Source organism: Gilbertella persicaria, assembly GCF_025201335.1.
Source record: "Gilbertella persicaria strain CBS 190.32 chromosome Unknown B0P05scaffold_9, whole genome shotgun sequence".
Taxonomy (NCBI): Eukaryota; Fungi; Mucoromycota; class Mucoromycetes; order Mucorales; family Choanephoraceae; genus Gilbertella; species Gilbertella persicaria.
The window spans coordinates 101,454-123,637 of NW_026251970.1; the positions used below are offsets into that span (position 1 = coordinate 101,454).

The window sequence follows — 22,184 nt, forward strand, 5'->3', positions numbered from 1 at the left end:
GCCACGGAACCAAATAATGCAACTATCTTTTTTTTTAAATTTAGAAAAAGATTTTCTTGCAAAAAGTTTATTTTTATACATAAGGAAAGGGGGAATTGGCTTAGAATCTGACTTTTCTTTTTCGACCTGTAAATTTTGAGTCATTTGCAACCACTTTGTCGCCCTTGTCTCGAGCGATTCGCTTTTTATTGTTGATCCAGTTTCTATCTTTCACGCCCTTTCTATCTGATCTTCTTTTTCGTGATGCTTGTCGGCGATTTTCGTATTGAATTGATTTGATATCGTCAGGGTGAACTTCACCATCTTCACCCAGTGCTTTTGGCATTTGGTTCTTGATACCTGTTTGAGTACCGGCAAATAAACATAAATAGTATTTCTTGGCTTTCTTTGAATTAGGATAATCAACCAACAAACCACCTTCAAAACCACACTTGGTAGCAACGTCAATAATTAATTGGATTTGGTCATCATTCTCGGGATAGAACTGAAACACAGCTCTTGCGCCTTTTGTCAAGGATGCGTATAAAGTTGAAAAGAATCGCTGGATTCTTGCCTTGGGTCTATTGATGGCCTTGTCTGCATTGCAAAGCCATTGAAGCACAGAAACACTGATGCAGCCATCAAAGGTACCTGGACGGAATGCCATACCTTGACCAGCATCTTGCAAAAATAAATCGCCTTCTACTTCTCTTTCGTTGGCTACATCCAACATGGCTGATGAGATATCCATGCCGACCCAAACATGGCCTTCTTCTTCAAGAATTTCACCACTTAATCCAGATCCACATCCGATATCCAAAATGTATTTAGGTCCTTCTGACAAATTTAATAATTCTAATGCACGATAAGCCATTTCTGCTTGAATGGCAGTAATACGAGAACTGAAAGAGAGAAAAAAAGGAGGTTAATGTATTGAGTATGGCTTTGATTTGTTTTCTTCTTACTTGTCAGTGTATTTTCTGGCTTCATCTTCGCCATAGAACTATAAATAATGAAATGTGAGTGATTCATATATCAAAACAAATTGACTCACAATTTCTGGTGGTGCAATATGTTCAGGACGAGACATGAAAAAAGAGAAAGAGAGATCAATTTTTTTTTTTTTTTTTGGTTGAGTGTGACTTTTGTCCTGCGAAAATGTCATTTTGTGGTGCTAGCAGTGGCTTTGACTGTGATTGAACCCCGAGAGAAATAGTTGAGCTAGGGTCCGAACTTGCTGTTTTTTTCTCCTTTTCTCTCTTTTTTTTTTATACATAAAATATGTTGCACTTGCTTGGTGTCAATCTACCTGATAGAAAGCTAGTAAGGTAGAGAGTATGTTAAATCCTTGATTCAATACTTAAAATATAATAGCACAGCACTTCAATACTTTTATGGTATTGGTGAACCTACAGCATACAAATTATGTCAAAAGTTATCTATTCCCTCAACACTAAAAGTAGCTGAATTAAGCGAGGTTCAAGTGAATGAATTGACGAATACCTTGGCCGGCATGACTATCGAAACTGACTTGAAGAGACAGATTAGAGAGCATGTGATGCACCACCGTAACATTGGCAACTATATCGGTAGAAGACATGCTATGAGTTTACCTGTTCGTGGACAAAGAACAAGAAACAACGCCAAAAATGCAAAGAAATTAAACGGAAGATGGGTTCAACGTAGAGGTTTTTCAATGTGGACACAGGTGCAACAAAGCCCTTTGGCCAACTTTTTAGAGAAATACATGTAAAATAATAAATAACTGATCAAGGAGAAGAAACGTCTCTTTTTCTTTATTTGTGAATGACTTTTATGAAGATTTGAATATGTTTGCGATAAACGTATAAACTATCTTTCTCGATTTATTAAAGACATTCTTTCTTTCACCTACGCGTTGTTGGAAGCAACGTTAAGCATAGTTATGTTGCTCAGTTGTGAAGTTGTCTAGAACGCCTCAAATGCTCTCGAGAATGATATTAAAGCTAGAGGGGATAGTTGTCTTCAAAACATAATGACTATTATCGAATTAGACATGACTTTTGTGACTTTACTCAAAACATACACATTAATTGTCCTCTCTAATTTAAACTAACCCAATCTCTGCATTGTGATGTTCAAAACAAATTTATACAAATTGAGTGTTTATTCTGCAGTCAAAAGCTATTGCTGAATGTACAATATCTAACAGGTTTGTAAAACATGTTTATGTGAATACACAATGTAAAGTTAAAAAAAAACCAGTTGATTTAATATAAAGAATTAATTAAAAAAGAAAAGAGCGAGAGAAAGGGAGAGAGAATACTAATAGGAAATGGGGTATTATGTCAAAGGCAAACACATATTAAGATTACAGAGGTATTAGTCATGCTGACCGCCAGTGCAAGTCAAGAAACCAACAAAATGTTTCCAAAATCCTTGTTTTTCTCTTGCATGTGGTTTCGTTTGATCATTGAGGGGTACATAGGCAGGAGTAGAGGGCATATCGTTGTTGTTAGCATGTTTGGTTGTATTTGTATTGGCTGCTTTTGCTCTTTTATTATTTTGATGTGCTTTGGGCTGTTGTGTTTGATGGTGGTGACCAGATCTTCTAGCACGGGCTTCTTTCAATTGCTTGAAGCGGTTCTATCATGAAACAAATCAATATTTGTGTTATAAGGATTTTTTTCTTTCACTCACCTCCCAGCCTTTGCCTTCGTTTAAGAGAACCCAATCATAAAGATTGTCATCGTGTTCATTTTGGCGTTCCAACACTTTATCAAAGAGCTCTCTTAAGAAGTCGTAGTCAGGTGTTTCTTCAAACCCTAACTTTCTGACATATTGAAGATAAATGCCAAATTCCTCTATAATAGACAGCAGTTAGCATAGGACAAAAAAAAAACACAATTTGATTTTCCATACCTGGAAATCCTCCACATAAGTCTTTGACAGCTGTCGTTTGTTTCTTTTCGCCAATTTTTTCGTATTTTTGTTTGTTTGTGGCTGCTTTTAAACCTTGCCAAGGTAGAGAACCTCTCAAGAAATACATAAAGACATGGCCTAAGGCCTCTAAATCGTCTCTTCTTGATTGTTCTATAAACTGCTTGTGAGTAAAAATTAAAAGGGAGCTCGTACTGTACCTCTTCCTAAATGAGTATTAATACTCATGTAACGTGCAGTGCCTGATAAGCTCCTGCGTTCCCTATAAGGAATATGCTTCTTTGTCTTGGGGTCACGATACAATTTAGCCATACCATAGTCAACTAAAAAGACCATATTGGCATATTTTGTTCCCGGTCGTCCAATCAAGAAATTGTCAGGTTTAATGTCTCTGTAGATCAAATTGCGTTCGTGGACACTTTGAACGCGAGAAATCTATGAAACCGTCAGCTAAGAACATGGCTAAGCTTTTTATATGATTTTTACCATTTGCTTGGCTACCATGGCGACAGTTTTGATAGACAGCTTACGGCTGCACATGTCAAAAAGATCTTCGAGGCTTGGACCCAATAAATCAATTACAAGTACGTTATGGAGTCCTTCATGACCAAAATAATATGCGCTTGGCACACCGGCTTTTTTGTAAATTATTATTAAATGAAATATTAAAAACATTGTTTAACTTACAAGTGCCTGCTAACATTTTATAAGTTCTATATTCATCTCTTAATTGAGGCACTTCGGATTTTCTAGGTTCAAATTTGATGGCAACAGATTGATTGTTTAAGAGATTTAGGCCTTCGTAAATAACACCAAAACTGCCTTCGCCTAATTTCTTGCCCACTTGATAATGAGCGCCTACAATAGTACTGGCAGTTGATGTGTTGCTGTGGCTACTGGCTTTATCTGGTGTAGAATGATAATTTGATTGTGTTATTTTCTCCATTCTAATAATATACACACCCGCACAAAAGATAGAAAAAGAAAAGGAAAATAAAGGGGGGAGAAAGTAAAAAGGTAAGAAGAAGAAAAGAAAAAGAGAAAAAACAAGGAAAAATGGGACGAATCAACTTGGCCTTTTAAAAATAACACAAGAATCAAGTTGCACGAGAAAATAAAAACGGGGGTTAAAACTATCATCCTGTTAACTCATGGTGGCGGCTTTTCAAAAGCAAATTCCAATTAATTGTGCGTTTGCAAGCAATGACAAAGAACATCTTTGATACTAGAAGAATTAGTAGCTATTAGATAACAGTACATATTGAATTTGTTACTGATCTAATCAGACTGCATTAATTGTAGCCTTGTTTCAAGCTGTTTAACCAATAAAAAGCAAGGATTGTAGATTCAATTGATCTCAAGTTCTTGTGTTTCTCTCGGCAAAAGAAATGGTATGATGTCGCAGTGTATTTCTTTTTCTGCAAGATATGTTGATTGACACTCTATGTTTTGACTTGAAGTTTTTTATATATAAATATCTCGAGTTCGCTTTAAATAGATACATGAGCAAACCAAATCTGCATTAATGGTTGCATAAGTGCTTCAGTGTTTTTGTACTACTTACAGCGTTATATTCGGTAGCTGAAAAGAAGATATTGTACTACGAACTATAGAACTCAAGAACAATGCAAATAAAATAAAATTTTGAATCATCATTTTCATAGTAAGTAACACTGATAATGAAGCATATCTTCTGAACCAAAAAAAAAAAAAAAAATTTTCATTAACTTTACTGGTATAATAAGTAAAAATGAACGGCTATTGAGAATGATAGATTTGAAGGAATTGACGGATGATTTACAGAAATTATGGAATTAGATCTGCATCCAACTTCACGTGGTCAGTTCCTTGACTCTAATGTTTGTTTAGAGGAACAACAACATTTAGTCTTTCAGGGTGTCATTTTATAAAATCCGCCAATTGACATCGTGAGCACAATAATAATTTAATAAATTGATGATTTGAACAAAAATAGGTTCAAAACGAGCTTTTTCTACATTCATTGGTTAATCTTCTTTTTTATTTTGTTATCATATCTTGCTTGCTTCTTTACGGGAATAAAGTCTTTCTGTAACCGACAATAAAGAAAAGAATGTAGACTTATAAATAATAGGAAAATTTCTGCTGCATGTATAAAAGAAGAAGATATCCATCGAGTTCTTTTTCTTCTCTCTCTTTATTTTTTTCTCCGGAAATTTTATAACAATGAACAGAATCTCATTTATTAGTTTTGCATTGTTTACAGTAGCTCAAGCGGCTTTACGTCGTTTTGAATTTGAAGTCAACACGATGGATTTAAACCCAGATTGTCATGTACAAGGTTACAGCTATCCTGTGGTCAATGGAAAATTCCCTGGTCCTCCTATGCATGTCACCATAGGCGATGATATAGAAGTTTTAGTCAAAAATTCTGATCCAAACAGAAATACTAGTATTCATTTTCATGGTATTCGACAGATTGGTACATTAGATGCAGATGGTGTACCTGGTATCACACAATATGCAATTGCGCCTGGTGAATCATATTTGCATCGATTCAAAATTGATGGACAAGCAGGAACTTATTTTTATCATGCCCATGTCGGTTTACAAGATGATTCAGTCAAGGGTGCTCTTATTGTCTATGAATCAAGCGAAGCTAATCCCAACATACAACCTTCTGACATGCCTCTAAAAGCAGGACCCTATACATACAAAGATGACCTAACTCTGCAATTAAGTGAATGGTGGCACGAGGATCTTGCAAGTCGCGAAAACTACTATTTAAGTCCTAGTTTCACCTTTGACCATGGTGCTGATAGTGTTTTGATGAATGGGCGTACCATTAACAATCCAGAACAGACAGGTTTATCTGCCGAGAATTGTGGAGGATATACAACTCTAGATGTAGAACCTAATTCAGTCTATCGTCTTCGGGTGATTGGGGCTGCTACATTCAGAACATTAGCTATGGCTATCAAGGATCACAACATGACATTGATTGAAATAGATGGTGAGTTAACACAACCATATGAAACTTCTTTTTTGGAAATTGCACCTGGACAGCGATACTCTGTACTACTTCAAACAGGCAATTATTCACCTGGTACGACATTTGGTATTGGTACTGGCTATCTTTGGAGAAACAGAGGTCATGGCCTGACAGAAAATGGATTTGGATACATTCGTTATAAAGCACCAACAGAGTTACGTAGAGAATCAGAAAGAGATACACATTTGTTCAAGTTAATGGACTGGACTATCAATAATACCACTGCTGCTACAAAAACTAAGAGGCATCAAGATCTTTTTGGTACTGACATAGAAGAAGAATATGACGATGAAGATGAGAGTGAAGAAGACGAGGAGGAAGATGAGGAGGAAGATGAGGAGGAAGGTAATATTTACAGTTCTTCATGATAAATATACTGATCATTGAAAAGACTCTGACTCAGAAGAGCAAAAGATTATATTAGAGATTAATGATTATACCTTTACTTCCAGTAAGGAAATTTCTTCCGGTCAAGGTAGAAAAAATGTCATAAACCCTAGTGATTATGTTTCAAGACCTGGTGCTGAGCGTAAAGAGCCTGTAATCAGTGTGTTAGAGTTTCAGAAAGATAGAGAACAACCAAAAACCAGTAATACAAGGCCTGCTACTGAGACTGAAGGATCTGAAAAGGAAGTTCCTAGTGTTGACGCAGAAAGATCTGCTAGTGGTAATTGGGGCGGTAGACCTGGTGGTGCTGGTGGAAGACCTGGTGGCGCTGGCGGTGCTGGCGGTGCTGGTGGAAGACCTGGTGGTGCTGGTGGAAGACCTGGCGGTGCTGGTGGAAGACCTGGCGGTGCTGGTGGAAGACCTGGTGGCGCTGGCGGTGCTGGAGGTGCTGGTGGAAGACCTGGTGGTGCTGGTGGGGGACCTGGCGGTGCTGGTGGTGCTGGCGGTGCTGGTGGTGCCAAGGTTGAGAAGTTTTATCCTGGATTACCTATATTCCCTAACATTGACGAGCCAGACTGGTTTTATCACCAAATCAAGCCCTTGGAGTCTTTCGGTCCTCTACTAAACTCGAGTGATGCTCGTACTATTATCTTAAATACAGAATACCACAAAATGCCTGATAACACAACACGATACATGGTGAACAAGCGTATTGCGCCTCATTATAACCGACCTGCTTACTTGAGATACCAATCACTCGATAACACGTTACGGACAACATCTCTTGGCGAGTATAACTCTTTATTAGATACTTATCCGATTCAGTACAATGAAGTAATCGATTTGGTCTTCCAGAACAAAAAGTCTGACTTTGGTTGTTTACTGCATCCTTGGCACACACATGGACACTCTCATTATGTGATCGCTTCTGGTTCAGGTGATTATATACATGAACGAGACCAGGGAGTTAGAAACTTTGTAAATCCATTGTTCAGAGATACTACAGTTGCCTATCCTTCAGTGGAAGTAGGCGAGAATGGGGGTTGTGGATGGACAAAAGTGCGCTTTTTAGCTGTAAGTTAATATGGCTTTTAAATATGCTAAGCTAATTTATATGTATAGAACAATCCTGGCTTTTGGGCAGTTCATTGCCACATTACAACACACATGCTTCAAGGGAAAATGATTGTCCTTGAAGAAGCACCCGAACTGATTCATGAACATAGACGATATCAGCTTGTTGGTTGATTTTATTTTTGAATAAGAAGCAACTACATCCTCTATATATATTCTATCTGAAAAAAATAACAATAATAATAAACTTAATCTTCCATTGCATCTCCTTTCTTCTTTTTAGCTTGTTCGCTGATAGCTATTAAAAAGGATTCAACACTATTACCAGCAGAAGGATCCAAACCTAGTTGAGTCAACAAGGGACCTAATTGACCTGTTTGAAGAGCAGCACTCAAGCTTTGTAAAGCTTGACTGAATTGTGGACTTCTCACTACTTGTCTCACTTCTTCTACAGATCTTTCGGATTCCTCGGGCAAAAATGGAAATAATGATGCACAGATTTCAGGATCATTTAATAGGGGTGTGATTGTTTGTGTGGTCAAGATGTCGCTTAGTGAGATTGGAGGTCCGTCTAAAAGAAGTGTAAGAAATCGTATTGCGTCTGCCATCATACTTACTACTGGGTCTGATATTGGAGAGAATGTGGCGAAGTTGATCCAATTGTTCTGACGATTGTTGAGTGTTTGGGGCCTCATTGACTTCAGGAGCAGATGCTTCTACAGTGGTTGGTTCAGTAACTTCTCTTTGAACTTCGTTTTCTCTAGGCTGAGAAGCTTCTTCGTTATCTTCTTCCATTGCCTCGTCATTGTCATCATTCGCTTCACCTGCCCTATTAAACACATGAGTACTGGGCCCAAAAGCGTTTGAAAGGATTACCCGCTCATACTGTTCAAAAACTGCAACAAATTCTCGGGAGTAATATTAGGATCTAAAGATTCATTAGAAGCTATTAAAACAAGACTTAATTAATTACCTTGATTGCCAACGCCATTCAAAAGACGCAATAGTTCAGCATGGGAGGCTGATTCATCGAGTTCTGAAGTTGCATTCATACTAGCTTCAGGATCGCGGATCAATTCGTTAACACGTTCGACTGTTTCTTGATCCTTCTCATCATTCTTGCTTTGCATCCAATAAAAGTGGCGTTCGTTGGAAGTTTTGAACTTTAGCAAGTATACGCGACCAGTTGTACATTGAGAGACTTTGGTGAACTCAGCTTCATCAGGAAAGATGATTAGGTCCTTTAGTTCAATTATTAGTATGTTCGTCAAATACAAATCGACTTACGTCTTCAGGAGTGGCTTGGTTCTTGCGTTCTTTCCAATAGAGATGCAAAAGCTGATCATCGCCCTATACAAAGTCAACAAACTTGTTATTTTTAAGTCATCCTAATACCTGATCCATGTACACTGTGCTATTTAGTAGAAAATTAATAAGCAATATAGATTGTTTCCTTTCGTACCCTTTTCTTGTATCTGGTTTAATCCAGGAGCCTTCTACAATGCATTTACCGGCATTGAATTCAACTAAATGCTTTGTAGTTGGAGCAACGTTAAACAAACTCATATTTGTTAATTCAAGTTAGCAAAAAGCAAAAGCAAAAAAGTCAATTGAAAATTTGAATAGGCTGCATTGCACAGCAAAACGCGTCACGAAAAAGTTTGGTTTGTGTAATATCTATTGCAACAGTTGTTATGGCTACGGGTTTCTCTTTTCTCAAAACATTCTCTAGTGTACAAAATCCTGATGAAGAGCGCTTATTGGCATACTTCTTACTCGCTACACATAGTTAATATGGGCTACATGTGACCTATTCAGGTCCAAGAACAGTCCCGGCTAAGAAGTTTCCCACGACCATGATATGAATACTTGGCTTGATCTCACACTTCCTTTTCTCCTTTCTTTCGTCTTCTATCAAGAAAAATACATCTAGCTTGCAAAGACGCGCGCCCTTTTTGTTCAATATTTATCTTAAAGCTATGTATTTCAGGACATTAAAGTCATTTTCATCCTCCGTCGTATCTCCTTTGACACGGCCTTCCAACAGAATATTTCTCACGGTAAGTCTCTCGTGTCTGTCTCAGGGAAAATGATGCCTAATCATAGCAGCCTCAACGTCTTTGCTTTCTCGGTCGTCGCGGCTTACATTCATCTTTTGGCTTGCAGGCAGTGAAGCCCTTTCTTTTGGCAGATATTGGTGAAGGAATTACTGAATGCGAAGTAATTCAATGGTACATCTATAGTAAGAATGTAAAAGCTATCGTACTAATTCTGTTATAGGTTTGTTGAACCCGGCTCTACGGTTAGCGAGTTTGATAGAATTTGTGAAGTACAATCAGATAAAGCGTCTGTAGAAATCTCATCACGTTTTGCTGGCAAAATCTTGAAGTTGCACTATGGATTAAATGATATTGCCAAGGTTGGATCACCATTGGTTGACATTGAAACAGAAGACGATGAGCAAGATGATGCTGTAATCAAACGTCCACTTGATAATGTGCCTGAAATTGTACTTGAGAAAGCAGAAACGAAGGACATATTTCAAGAAAATCATAGTCACAAAGCAGAACATGCTAATGGATCTGTTCTCGCTACGCCAGCTGTTAGGAAATTGGCCAAGGATAAAGGTATTAATATCTCGCTGGTAAAAGGTACTGGTAAAGAAGGGAGAGTACTCAAAGAAGACATTTTGTCATTTGAATCAACAAGCCAAACAGGTATCTGCAATATAAAGAAAAGCCCACGATATTCATTACTCTAAAATAGATCAAGCTACTAAGAAAATGAGTGAAAACCTTTCTGACAAGACCGAATCCCTTAGTATGATCCAAAAGGCCATGTACAAGTCTATGACTCAATCTTTGAGCATTCCTCAATTGGGATATAAAGATGACATTGAATTAGATGCTACTACCAAATACAGAACAGCTCTTAATCAACACATTGCTAGTCACCCTGGACTTTATCCTTATAAGAAGATGACTTATTTGCCTATTTTTGTGAAATGTCTTTCAATTGCACTATCTCACTATCCTATCATGAATGCGAAGCTCTCTGGTGACCTTAATGATGTTAATTCAATTCGTATCAACTATCTGCCCTCTCATAATATTGGTATTGCTATGGACACACCTCAAGGTCTAATTGTTCCCAACATCAAGAACGTTCAAGATAAAACTATTTTTGAAATTGCTTCTGAAATACACCGTCTATCTGAACTAGGCAAAGCTAATGCTATTCCTCTTGCAGATCTTAAGGGCGGTACAATTACTTTGTCTAATATCGGTACAATCGGCGGTACATATGCCAATCCTGTCATTGTTTCTTCCGAGTTGGCTATTGTTGCATTGGGAAAAATGCAGAAGTTGCCTCGATTTGATGAGCAAGAGAATGTTGTTGCAAAGCAAGTTATGCCTGTTAGTTGGTCTGCTGATCATAGAATTATTGATGGAGCTACAATTGCTCGTTTTGGAAATCACTGGAAGAACTTGATCGAGAATCCAGCTTTGTTAGCTAGTGAACTTCGTTAAAAAAGGAAGAGGATTAAATAGACATTATTTTCTTAATAAACAATTGGAAGATTAATAAAAAAAAACAATAAAAAAGTGTGTACTGTTTCTTTGACTACTTTATCAAATGGAATATACTCTACAATAAAATGTTTCACCTTAAAATAAAAAAAGCATGATGAATAATGCTGATACTTGTTGAAGTTCAATAGCTACATTAAAGCGACAATGAGAATTAATACAAATAGTGGTTTAGATAGATATTTGGATAATCTTGTGAGTTCCTGAAGAATGGCTTTTTAAGGACCCAACCCAAATTTCATTATGTAATTTGGAAGATTGGAAAAAATGATTGGTTCAAGATCACGTGCATCATAAAAATTTTACTATATATCAGTTTAAAAATCGTACTTTTCAAAAAAGTCGCTTTGTCGGAGTGGTTAACGAGCTGGCCTGCTAAGCCAGTGCTCTTTGAGCGCGCAGGTTCGAATCCTGCAGGCGACGCTCCTTTTTCATGTAATATCGTCGGAGTTTTGTTTTGTCTTGATGGTTGATCTTGCAAAATCACAAAAAGTCTTTTTTAATTATCACTTACGGCTGTTATTGTAAGTCTATAAGATTTTATGTATGCCATGTCAACTGCTTTTTAAACCAAGAACGTAGAGTGCTTGATAAAGAATTGAGAAATTGCTTGTAAATCATAAGGTTGCGAGTGTACCATAGGAGCTTTCAATTATCTCTGGATCACCTTAATACCCAATTACCCAAAGACTTGTTCTAAAACTATTTTTATGGTAACGATTCAACCAGCTCATTTATAGTTACGGACAAATCACTTGATTTTTTCGACAAAAATAAAGTCAATTCACTTTCTTAAGAAATATTCGTGAATGTCTATGTGTAAATAGTCCTAAAGTGATACTAGATCGAAACTTCTTGCATCAATATAGTTCAAAAATAAAGCTTATTTTAGTTGAACTTATGCAGGGGCACTATGGAGGCTGTTCTTAATAATATGATTGCTGAAGTCATTTCAAATTCGACCTCATTCCTTGATGTTGCGAACAATAGCCACTCATTACTATAGTTTACAAGTAACTGTAAGGAGATCTTTTATGAATGAAATATTTCTTCTAATCTGTAACCAAATAATAGAAAACACAGGGCTTAATTCATTAGACTTCTCTATTACTACAGCTTTTTTTATATGAGTCAAATGACTTGTGAAAATGTACTTGCTATTCATTCATACATAGGGATAAAGGAACTCCCATACTACCTTCCTTACACCATGATAGTCCTTTCTCCTTCCAAAGGCCATAAATAATATGAAAAGGGGAGGGAGTAAAATATTTCTTGTAGAGACAAGTAAAATTTATTGCAGTTTTTTTTCCCATAATGCAAGATGAATCATGCACGAAAACGGACTTGATTACAGCATTTTGTTATTCTATCAATCAGATTTAATTTAATTTAAAGCCCTTCGATATAGTCAGTGCTTATCATTTAAATTTTATACTCTTTAGGTGATATATTTATGTGAATTGCATCATTTCCATGCTATGCTTGGCACTACATACTAAACCAATTATATAAAATCAAGGGAAAGTCTTTTTCTCAAAGAAAACGACTAAAAAACGAACGCGCTTTACCTAGCTGCATTTTACATGGCTACCATTACATTCAATTATCCCTTTACTTATTGTGAGTGCTGACTGATTTTATATATCCATCTTTTTTAGCTCCAATCATTCATATATAGTTGTATATTTTACTTTATAGGTAAAGCAATAATCAGCTTCTAGAACAAGGAGCAAAATAAATCCAAACCAATCATTATGAAACAGTTTAGAGTATTCTCGGCGTTTTTTTTTTTAGTAAACGTGTTGTCCCCATGATAAGCAAGTCTATCCAGTTCTCTTGTGATCATGTGCATGACTTAATTTTGAAATAGAAATCACCTTATTTGAGTTTATACACTGACCCGAAATAAAAATTAGCCCAGTTTTTTGTCATTCGAATTCAGCAACAAAAGTATCATGATCCAAGAGTCCTTTAATATGCCAAAATGATACTTAAACGCGCTCAGTTTTTTGTGAATGATATGTTGAGATATCTATTTTAAAGTAATATAAGTAGAAAAAAAAATCAGTACTTGAGGATACAGCCTTTGATATCAATCACAACTTAGTATTGGTTGGTCATATTGTGTAGTAGTATGAATATAATGAGTTGAAGCAATTATACAATTAACAAAATAGTGGTATTCAACTACCTCCTCGTATCCATGTAAGTATTTTACATGTACCGATTAATATCTGTTACTGATTCATCTCCCTTCTATTCTCTGCTCTTTCTTATAATCTAACGTAAGTAACAATATAAATATTATTCATGTTCTGCTTAATTTCTAGTACTTATTTTTTTCCACACGAATTGTTTTTTTTTCAATAAAGTGTATACATACTCTTTCTGGAAATAGATTGTGCACCATTTTCGCGTAAAGATATTGATTTTAAAGAAGAAAGTTGCTATAAACTTGAAAATATGTCGACTCTTCCCACTTCATTCTAGAATGGGAGGTTGATGCAAATAAATTGTTTAAATGCATAAAATGAATTACTGGCTTCTTTGTATTATAAACAACAATCGAAAATCTGCCTATTTCTGGAAATGTAGCCAACTGATAGAATGCACTCTTCCTTGCTTCCTATATCTTTTTCTTTATAAAATGCTTACAATTATTCGGTTTTTCTAAAAAAAGAAATACATGTTGATGCAGAAATTACCTCTTTTTGGAGTAGATAGGGTGTTTCATTGTATTATTCTTTATTCTAAGGATGTTTGACTTACACCAAGACAGACACGCTATATTGACTAAAAATATAGCCTACTTGACTAACAATATTGTCAACGAAAGTAACATGCTGTTTTGTTTGGCTTCAGAAGACAGAACAAAGAAATCTATTTTAACTTGATCTGAGTCTTGTAAAAGTTTTAATGATACATTATCTCAATTAAAAAGAAAATCTAGCCAATGTCATAAGAAAGTATACGAAGATCTGAAAATTTCTTTTGTAATGAACCATCCATTTTTGGAAAGAGTGTAGTCGGATGAATAATAAGGCTGGTTTATGCAATTTTTTATATCTCAACCATTCTTCCGCACATAAACATTTACTATTCTTATCATATTCAGGAAGCGGAGAAATATAACACCGTACAGAATCTCCTATAGATCGAATTGAGAGCTGTCATGAGATGTCTTTTCTCTTGACCTTTATATGAATGATCTAATTTATCCTAAGATGTCAATAGATTCACTCTCTAACGTTATCACCCTCAAAAGAGAAAGGCTTCATACATCTTCATCAACATGAGATGCTTACAAATTGAAATACGCGCAGCTCTGATTGTTTCTAGATTGATTTCTAAAACTGTGACTTGAATTACAAAATTCATAAGCTTTTTGTATCATTCTGTATTCAAGAGCCGATTAAACAAAAATTTCTCGCCACAGTCATTTGAGTCATAAAGGATAAAGGGCACGTAAATACACGGTTAACCAATCAAATCAAAATACGATTTGGTCATTGATTAAATTACTTTTCCATGTTCTTAATGATAGTAAAAATTGTAATAATTGTTCTTAAAATTACATGATATTATGAATGTACCCACGGTATTAGTAGCTGAATAATATATGCCAGGTACCAATGAAATCGCAGCATTTCCCAAAGCAAGAATAAAAGGATAATATAATAAATAGAGCTTATTGTATGTTTAGCAAGGAGAAATAAGAAGGAGAAGGAGAGGTCATACATGGCCAATATTGACCAATTCAGCCATACAATATGAATTTATTGCTACTTTTAGAATTTCGTCATCTCATATTTGTTCACCAATCAGGTGGAAAGGAAAGCACGAGAAAAAACGGAAAGATCATTTCATCACTATATAAATACCCTGCTTCCCCATTACTTTTTCATTCTTTTTTGTTTTATAACTTCCTTTTGGTCCCTTCTATCTATTACTCTTTATTATTTTCTATATACTTATATTCCAACATGTATTGAATTGCTCTCTAAAAGCAGACTCAACCTCTTTTTTTTTGTACAAAAACAGATAACAACAAGAAACAAATACCAACTTGGTAATTTTTTTTATATAACACTATGAACCTATTTGAATCTCGACATACAGCCCTTTGGCATTATTCGACTTAGTCACTTTTTATCAAACAACACGCAAACTTCCTTCTATATATATAATTCTTTATAACAACATCAACAAGTCTAAATTATTTTGCTCTCTCTTTCTCTCTAACTGAAAAATATACTCCTGATACAAATATGGTCAATCAAGATACATACTGGTCTCAACTCTCTGCTTCTATGGTCGACAAGATTGTCGGCGAAGAATTTCAACTCCTCGAAGTGCTTGGCCATGGTGCCTATGGTTGCCTCTTTTTAGGCCAATCGCTTCAAGATAACTCCTACGTCGCCGTCAAGGTTCTTTCAAAATCAGGTCTCGACCTTCAACAACTTCAACTCCAGCAACTCGAAATTGATATTCAAATGTCTCTCAAACATTCTAGTCTCTTGGCTCTTCATCGCGTCATTCAAGATACAGGCTACATCTACATGGTCATGGAACTTTGTGACCAAGGTGATCTTTTTGATTACGTTATTCGGGACCAAGATGTGAATCCTATTCGTGAAGAACACATGGTCAAGAAGCTTTTCACACAAATTCTCGACGGTGTTGAAAGCATGCACGCTGCCGGTGTTTATCATCGTGACCTCAAGCTTGAAAACATTCTCTTAAGGTGTGAAGACGATGAAGACGAAGACGAGTTCACCTGTAAAGTTGCTGATTTCGGTTTGGCTACTAGAGAACGCTATTCTATGGAGTTTGGTTGTGGCTCTACTTCTTACTTGGCTCCTGAACATTTTGATGACGACAAGCAAGTTGAACTGGTTCCTTATGATGCTGCTGCTTCTGATACATGGTCCCTTGGTATCCTTTTGTTGGCTTTGATGTTTGGTCGCAACCCTTGGCAAGAAGCATCTTCTGCTGATCCTGCCTTCAACGAATTCAAACGCAATCCCATCATGCTTAAGCAACAATTGTTCCCCGAGTTGTCTGATGCTACCTATCGTCTCCTTGAATCTGTCTTGACTATCGACGGTTCTGATCGTCCTTCTGTGGCTGAAATGAAAGAACAATTCTTGGCTATTGATCGTATTTATGATGATCAAGACGAAGATTACTTGGACGACAAGAAGGAGTCACCTGTTTCTATTCCCACTGCTACTACTAAGCATGCTGATATGAACTCATTCGATTCTGCCTTCTTTAGTGGTGGTAATGGTTCTTCTTGGTCTGACATGGTCGAAGAAGATGAAGAATTAGCCCGTAAATCTGATTTCGACCATTATGTGTCTCCTGCCATGTCTCATTACGATGAAGACGATACTGAAATGTTTGTCCATAGTGGTGAAAAAGAATCATGGTGGTTGTAAAAAAATATCATACCTACACTATACAATTAATACGATTTTCTTTATTCAAATAAATTTAATGGCCAATAAGCATATAGCTTAAAAGCTGAATTCCCCTCTGATATACTTTTTAAAGAATGTAATGAATGAAGTCAATGATAATGATATTTTTTTTTATTCATCATCATTAGAGTCGGTACACACTCCCTCATATGGATCAAATCAGGGATTTTTCTTCGACTAATGGCTTATAATTGATTTTTACCTTTCTTCGTTCTTTTGTGGAATCTATGCAGATTTGCTAAAGATCTCTTGTTAATATACAACAGAAGCATTGTTTTGTCATTTTCTACAAACCTTAAGCCGTTGAATAATCTATGTATTTTACAATGCTACTACCCTTGATACCTTCAACAGACGAGGGAATGTCTATGTCTTTTGCCGTCTCCACAATGCATCAGTCTTCAGGAACGAGCCTGATTATATGGAGATCGATTTCTAAACCTCCACAGATCAGGAAGGGTAAGGCGAATGCATTTGTTTCTTGATAGTTAAACTTTGTATGCTTAATATGCTGTTTGAAATGAATCAGACTTGCCATAACTGCTTTTGACTGGTCATACTAGAACTTCCTTGGCACTGTCTTCTTGACATATTTAGAAACACACAAATTTGGGCTGTTCGGGCCTAGCTGGAAATAGTTCTTAATTTGATTAATCCCTTTTTACAGAGCGCGATGCTTGCCCTTCTTCGGGATACAAAGACCCAATATGATGGCCAAGACCACCTTGCATTCATAATGAATATGCTCCGCGTTGAGCGTTGGCTACAGAGGTATCGAGGCAGCAGCTTAAGCATTATTATATGCTCTAATATTTTTTCCCGACTCTTTGCTCTCATTATTGTTTCCAGTGGGAAAGGTTTAATCAACTCAAGCGTAGGATTAAGTGGCTGCCTTTACTTTAAATGCCATTTGTTTTTCAGGAATCATCATTTATTCTTGAAAACAGATCCGCCGCACCGTATGTTGTTTTGTTTCCTTTTTTGTGATTTCTTGACCAGTTGTGATTGGTACATTGCAAGAAGTTTCACGAATATCAAGTGATCATCGATAACATGTCTAATTCATAAAGTGAAATTCGAAGTCTAATTATGGGAATATGATCATTAAAAACAACGTGGTATAGTATGAGTGTGTGATATAACTAGATCTGCAATTCATGCACACTAGCCTTATTCACGTCGTACAAATAAATGCATAACATCTTGGATAATGAAGAGTAGTATTTATTAAAGAAAGGTAGTAAGTTATGTAAAGATAATCATAGGGGTTACAGTTTCGCGAATCAAAGAGCCCAGCATATTTTCATCCTTAAGATAGTCAAAGGGAAACTGAACCAAGTGTCCACGTACACGCTCTAATTTCTGACGTATGTCTCTTCCATGCAGCTCAGGATTGGCCACATGAGCGTGTGGGACCTTGGCTGGATCAGGTACAAATTTGCGGTGCTGTTCAAATGTATGGACAGTATCATCAGGCACACATCTAAATATCTCTCGGTAAATAAGCGTATTGTTCTTTGCTGTTGCATTCCAGATATCACGGTGACAATGAGGAGTTAGAGGGTCAAGTGCTTTAGCATCTAAACGGATTTGTGTTTCATCGGCCTGAATAGGCTTATCGCCTGAGCGCTTTTCGTTATTCAAGACCATATTGGGCCCAGCAGATTCGTACGTGCGGATTTCTTCTTCTGTGATGCGTTCGCTTGTATGATGATCTTCTACAATATCACCGTCTACTTCAACATTAGGCTCTACTCGTGCTTCTCCTTTCATAAGTGAGTCCCAGTCGTTGAAGTTTAATAGACCCAGATGTTCTTTAAAGAGTTGCATACGTAATGAATGAGCAAATTTGGCAGCTTTGTACTCCTTTCCGTCCATAAATGAGGGGATCATTTCTGTATCTTCAATCAACATGGCAATTTCTGAATCTCGGTTACCTAGTTGAGAACGATCGTTGATGTTTGCTAAAAGAAATGCAGGTTAAATATCGACAGACATTGTAGTCGTGTTATACCTGAGCCAACCAACACAATACGGTCATCCACAATCAATAGTTTATCATGGATATAAACCAATTCACTCACATAATGTTCACGATCATTATCATCCCAAATGAAAGTAGTTGTATTTGAGCTACTGTCTGAACCTTCTGGTCTTTCTTCTGGAAAAGCAGGTGGCGTATTGGTGGATGTCTTTTTACCAGGCACAAGTTTATCCCAGTTACGTAAACTGTACCAGCCAATATATTCTGATGGATCAATGCCTGCTTCTCTGAGCTTTTCAATAATGGAATTTCCACCTCTAGAAATAGTGATGTATTGAAAGTGCATGACATTACGAGCAGCAGCAGCATCTGTTGTGGATAAATCACCTTCAAAAGCGGGAATCAAGGGAATTAAAATGAATGCCTTGTAGTTTTCGCCATTGGCATGAGCACGCTTGATACGCTCCACAATAGCTTGTGCAATCTTGTTTCGCAACAATTTATCCTGCGTGGTTGAACTGACTAGAATGATATGAGACATTGTTGTATACTATTATAAATGCACTTACTGAAAAATTGGTTTTCAATGTAAATGAAGTGCTTTGATTTGCTAATACATTCCATGTACGCATTATAAATAGAGTGCTCGCGCTCAATACCAGAACTCCATTGAGCAGAACTACGTAAGAGTTGAACACGACATGTCCCTTTGAATGAGGACTCATCGCGAGCAGCCACATATTCACCTTTTGGCATCAAAAACGGTACAGTAGGACGATGCATACCCTTGCTAGCTTTCAGGAAGTTCCAGCGTTGGATAAAGTGTCGAGCAACATCACGAGCAATAGGACCTACCATACCAACTGTCATATCATGCCAGGGCATGCGTGGGCTAATGTTTTTATCAACAAGTGTTAAGTCATATTGAGCTACATTAGCAAAATCTTTGACACGAGGATTTGAATAATCTTGGCCGGGAAAGACCTGATCTGTATGGCCTTCAGCAGGATAATCAGTGATACGATGTTTATGAGAATCATAGCGACTATTTGTATCTGTGAGTATTATATCATTTCATATTCGTCAAATTACCCCCAGCACAAATCAAGGCCACCAAGAAAAGCCAGACGATTGTCTACAATGACAATTTTCTCATGATGAGACCAAAATAACACATTGTTGTCAATGGAACGGTGATCAGGATGTCGTACCACTTGTATATAATTTGTTAGAAAATGTTACATGCATACTATGTAGTTTACCAATGATATTGTTATGCAAGCTTTGTAACCATGACTTTGTATGAGCAGAATTGATAGTTAAAGCGACAGCCATTTCTTTATAAACTATTATGTAAATCCTGACGCCTTCTTCAGCTTTTCGCTTTAAAAGTCTATCGATTCTGAATTCTTGATTTTTTTCAGGAGGTCTTCGAAGATACTATAATCATGTCAGTATATACAGCGTTTGTCTTATCACTTACCAATTCAGGCGATAGCCACCAATCCATAATATAAATTTCAGATTTTGCAGACAAAATAGCTTCTCCAACAGCATTAAAATGATCTTCACCGTCAACAAACCATCTAACTTTGGCATTGTGTCGAATAGGTGCAAATGAACCAAACCTGTGATTTTTGACCCAAGGACTGTTTGTCAAGACACGATCGATGCTTTCTCTCCACTCTTCAATCTCTCGTCTGCTTCCCTTCAATTCAATTCGGCGAAACTTATTTTCCATGACAATATGGTTATGGTATTTACCCAAAATACCTGGTGCTTTACTGCTGACAACCAACGACTTGTCAAATAAAAACACATCGTTTATTTGCTTGGAAGCAATACCTGAAATAAAAGCAACATAGGAATCTCTCAATAACACCCACTGTGTATTCCATAAATGTGGTTTCAAGACATGACATAGGCGAGGCACAACGAAATTGACCTTGTGCTCTAGGAATCCCTCTTTACCTTTCCAGCCCATGTCTTCTACAATACTGGCAGCTGAAATTTCTAAGAATTCACAAATGTCATAATTGGCTCTCATGTGAGCACGGATTAAGAGTTTTCTAAGGTATTTTGTTAATGCTTTACGACGCTTGAGTGCAATTTGGTATTTTTCGTCGTCTTCACCGCGTTCTGAATCTACTATGCCAATGGTACCTTTAGCTGAGCTCAACCAAGATTCCAATTGGCTAGGAAAACGAGGAGGACTTGGAACAGAGTCGCTTATGCTGGACTTGAATTTAAGGGTATAGTGAAGACTGACAAAGTCGGCAATCGTACGCTTAATGACCCATTTCAGATCGCCATACTGTAATTCGATACGAAATACCCATTGATTGATACCTTGCGTTGAAAGTGCAGAATCAGTGATAGCAACCTACAGAAAAAACAATGATTAATTCTAGTCTCGTTTATGTTTTTTCTTGCCTTCAAAAAAGGAAGCAAGACAGGTGGCTATAAATATAATAAAATAAGCTTTAGAATTCGATTGAATTATGAATGTTACCCAAGGATTTCCATGTTGATCTTTAGAAAGAGCAATAAAGACTGGGTCAAACAGTGGTGGATAATAGGGCACAAGAGGGGAAGTCGAATTGAGGTCGCCTACTTTTAATTGAAGAGGCAATGCTTGTAAATTAGCGATAAGTCGAACTTTGTCAAGTGTTTTGCTCCAATGTGTTTTAGCTTTTCCTTCAATAGGCTGATTGAGCTGTGTACTTGTGTTACCACCGCTACTGTTACTGCTTGTGCTTGTCGTACTAATTGGATGGACAGACTGACTGCCTTGGCCAACAGCATCAGGTAATGGAGGAGTGATTGGTGCTTCAGTGCCTTCTGTTGTCTTTGAGTTCGTGTCACTGGCTGAATGATCAAAAGGATTGACGAAATAATTGTCAGGCTCATGTTGCTGTTTTTCTTGTGGTTGAGTCATGATGTCACTCTCTTCATTGGTTTCTTCTTGTTGATGCAAATGATTTGTGTCTGGCAACTCGTCATCTTGATCATTATATGATTGATGATAGCGTCTCATTTCATGATTCTCTTCTGTTGAATAATTATCATCAGATACATATTCTACTTGTTCTCGATTCAAGTGACTCGGATGGTGTCGAGGTAAATGTTTCAAGACTCGTTGCCATTGTAGTTTAGGATCGAAGTCAGATAAATTACGCTGTTGAGGATGAGGTCTACGGCTCTCGGGTGACTCTGGCGACAAAATGTCGTTTTCATGGTAAGTAGAAGAATGTTGTTGAGAAGGAAAGATACGTAATCCCGGTTTTGTTAGATTTTTATTCACAGGTCGTTGTTCTTCTTTTTCTGAAAAGTAGTCTGCTGTGTCAGCAATTGGATTCGACATTCTACAAACTAAGAAAAGAAGACAAGAAGACAGAAAAAATGAAAAAAAAAAAAGTAAAACGCAAAAACGGGTTTCTTTCTTTTTTAATATCGGAGATTCAATCATTAAATGTATTCATGGCAATGGTTATCATCAGGCACCATAGTTACTTTAATGAATCTTGATTTCGAAAGAAGTAGATTTCATATCACAATTATATAAATGAATCTGATACTGCAGCTATTGACTGAACTGAGCATTGGATTTATGACGAAAAGGCTTAGAGTATTATGTATGTTTAGATAGAATATCAAATTGTTACTGAGAAATGAAGCTGTTTGTATTGTTAGAGAAAAACACAGCACTTCTTTTATTGCTCTCTTGTGATAAT

General features: G+C 36.8%; 9 protein-coding genes and 1 non-coding gene across 10 annotated transcripts; 5 read left to right on the forward strand and 5 right to left on the reverse strand.

Annotated features, from left to right (window-relative positions):
- Window positions 1-2: 2 nt before the first annotated feature.
- On the reverse strand, window positions 3-1,109 carry B0P05DRAFT_531656 (S-adenosyl-L-methionine-dependent methyltransferase). The gene is made up of 3 exons (XM_051576997.1): window positions 1,034-1,109; window positions 945-982; window positions 3-881 (listed from the first exon to the last, which is right to left on the reverse strand). Exons 1-3 carry the CDS (start codon window positions 1,067-1,069, stop codon window positions 101-103), a joined length of 855 nt encoding a protein of 284 aa, XP_051437220.1. The 5' UTR covers window positions 1,070-1,109; the 3' UTR covers window positions 3-100.
- A 62-nt stretch (window positions 1,110-1,171) lies between these two features.
- Window positions 1,172-1,791, forward strand: B0P05DRAFT_531658 (uncharacterized protein). The gene is made up of 2 exons (XM_051576998.1): window positions 1,172-1,307; window positions 1,354-1,791. Exons 1-2 carry the CDS (start codon window positions 1,261-1,263, stop codon window positions 1,730-1,732), a joined length of 426 nt encoding a protein of 141 aa, XP_051437221.1. The 5' UTR covers window positions 1,172-1,260; the 3' UTR covers window positions 1,733-1,791.
- Window positions 1,792-2,109: 318 nt separating this feature from the next.
- B0P05DRAFT_486721 (kinase-like domain-containing protein) lies at window positions 2,110-4,006 on the reverse strand. The gene is made up of 6 exons (XM_051575267.1): window positions 3,586-4,006; window positions 3,385-3,533; window positions 3,099-3,333; window positions 2,881-3,051; window positions 2,659-2,822; window positions 2,110-2,604 (listed from the first exon to the last, which is right to left on the reverse strand). The coding sequence occupies exons 1-6, from the start codon at window positions 3,842-3,844 to the stop codon at window positions 2,341-2,343; spliced, it is 1,242 nt and encodes a 413-aa protein (XP_051437222.1). The 5' UTR covers window positions 3,845-4,006; the 3' UTR covers window positions 2,110-2,340.
- Window positions 4,007-5,021: 1,015 nt separating this feature from the next.
- On the forward strand, window positions 5,022-7,601 carry B0P05DRAFT_368648 (Cupredoxin). Its single transcript, XM_051573651.1, has 3 exons — window positions 5,022-6,274; window positions 6,321-7,390; window positions 7,439-7,601. Exons 1-3 carry the CDS (start codon window positions 5,104-5,106, stop codon window positions 7,562-7,564), a joined length of 2,367 nt encoding a protein of 788 aa, XP_051437223.1. The 5' UTR covers window positions 5,022-5,103; the 3' UTR covers window positions 7,565-7,601.
- On the reverse strand, window positions 7,602-8,240 carry B0P05DRAFT_368649 (uncharacterized protein). The gene has a single exon (XM_051573652.1). The coding sequence runs from the start codon at window positions 8,083-8,085 to the stop codon at window positions 7,639-7,641; it is 447 nt and encodes a 148-aa protein (XP_051437224.1). The 5' UTR covers window positions 8,086-8,240; the 3' UTR covers window positions 7,602-7,638.
- A 115-nt stretch (window positions 8,241-8,355) lies between these two features.
- Window positions 8,356-8,956, reverse strand: B0P05DRAFT_465476 (proteasome complex subunit Rpn13 ubiquitin receptor-domain-containing protein; the record flags this gene model as incomplete). The annotated part of the gene is made up of 4 exons (XM_051574275.1): window positions 8,356-8,631; window positions 8,678-8,740; window positions 8,786-8,804; window positions 8,853-8,956. The coding sequence occupies 4 exons, from the start codon at window positions 8,954-8,956 to the stop codon at window positions 8,356-8,358; spliced, it is 462 nt and encodes a 153-aa protein (XP_051437225.1).
- Window positions 8,957-8,983: 27 nt separating this feature from the next.
- Window positions 8,984-11,075, forward strand: B0P05DRAFT_531666 (2-oxoacid dehydrogenases acyltransferase-domain-containing protein). Its single transcript, XM_051576999.1, has 4 exons — window positions 8,984-9,450; window positions 9,500-9,621; window positions 9,671-10,107; window positions 10,157-11,075. Exons 1-4 carry the CDS (start codon window positions 9,370-9,372, stop codon window positions 10,918-10,920), a joined length of 1,404 nt encoding a protein of 467 aa, XP_051437226.1. The 5' UTR covers window positions 8,984-9,369; the 3' UTR covers window positions 10,921-11,075.
- A 246-nt stretch (window positions 11,076-11,321) lies between these two features.
- On the forward strand, window positions 11,322-11,403 carry B0P05DRAFT_t27. The gene has a single exon. It is a non-coding gene; the product is annotated as a tRNA-Ser (tRNA).
- Window positions 11,404-14,894: 3,491 nt separating this feature from the next.
- On the forward strand, window positions 14,895-16,525 carry B0P05DRAFT_531670 (kinase-like domain-containing protein). The gene has a single exon (XM_051577000.1). The coding sequence runs from the start codon at window positions 15,252-15,254 to the stop codon at window positions 16,422-16,424; it is 1,173 nt and encodes a 390-aa protein (XP_051437227.1). The 5' UTR covers window positions 14,895-15,251; the 3' UTR covers window positions 16,425-16,525.
- Window positions 16,526-17,711: 1,186 nt separating this feature from the next.
- Window positions 17,712-21,814, reverse strand: B0P05DRAFT_569570 (uncharacterized protein; the record flags this gene model as incomplete). Its single annotated transcript, XM_051581263.1, has 7 exons — window positions 17,712-18,430; window positions 18,481-18,972; window positions 19,020-19,495; window positions 19,543-19,663; window positions 19,701-19,890; window positions 19,934-20,833; window positions 20,963-21,814. The coding sequence occupies 7 exons, from the start codon at window positions 21,812-21,814 to the stop codon at window positions 17,712-17,714; spliced, it is 3,750 nt and encodes a 1,249-aa protein (XP_051437228.1).
- Window positions 21,815-22,184: the final 370 nt, after the last annotated feature.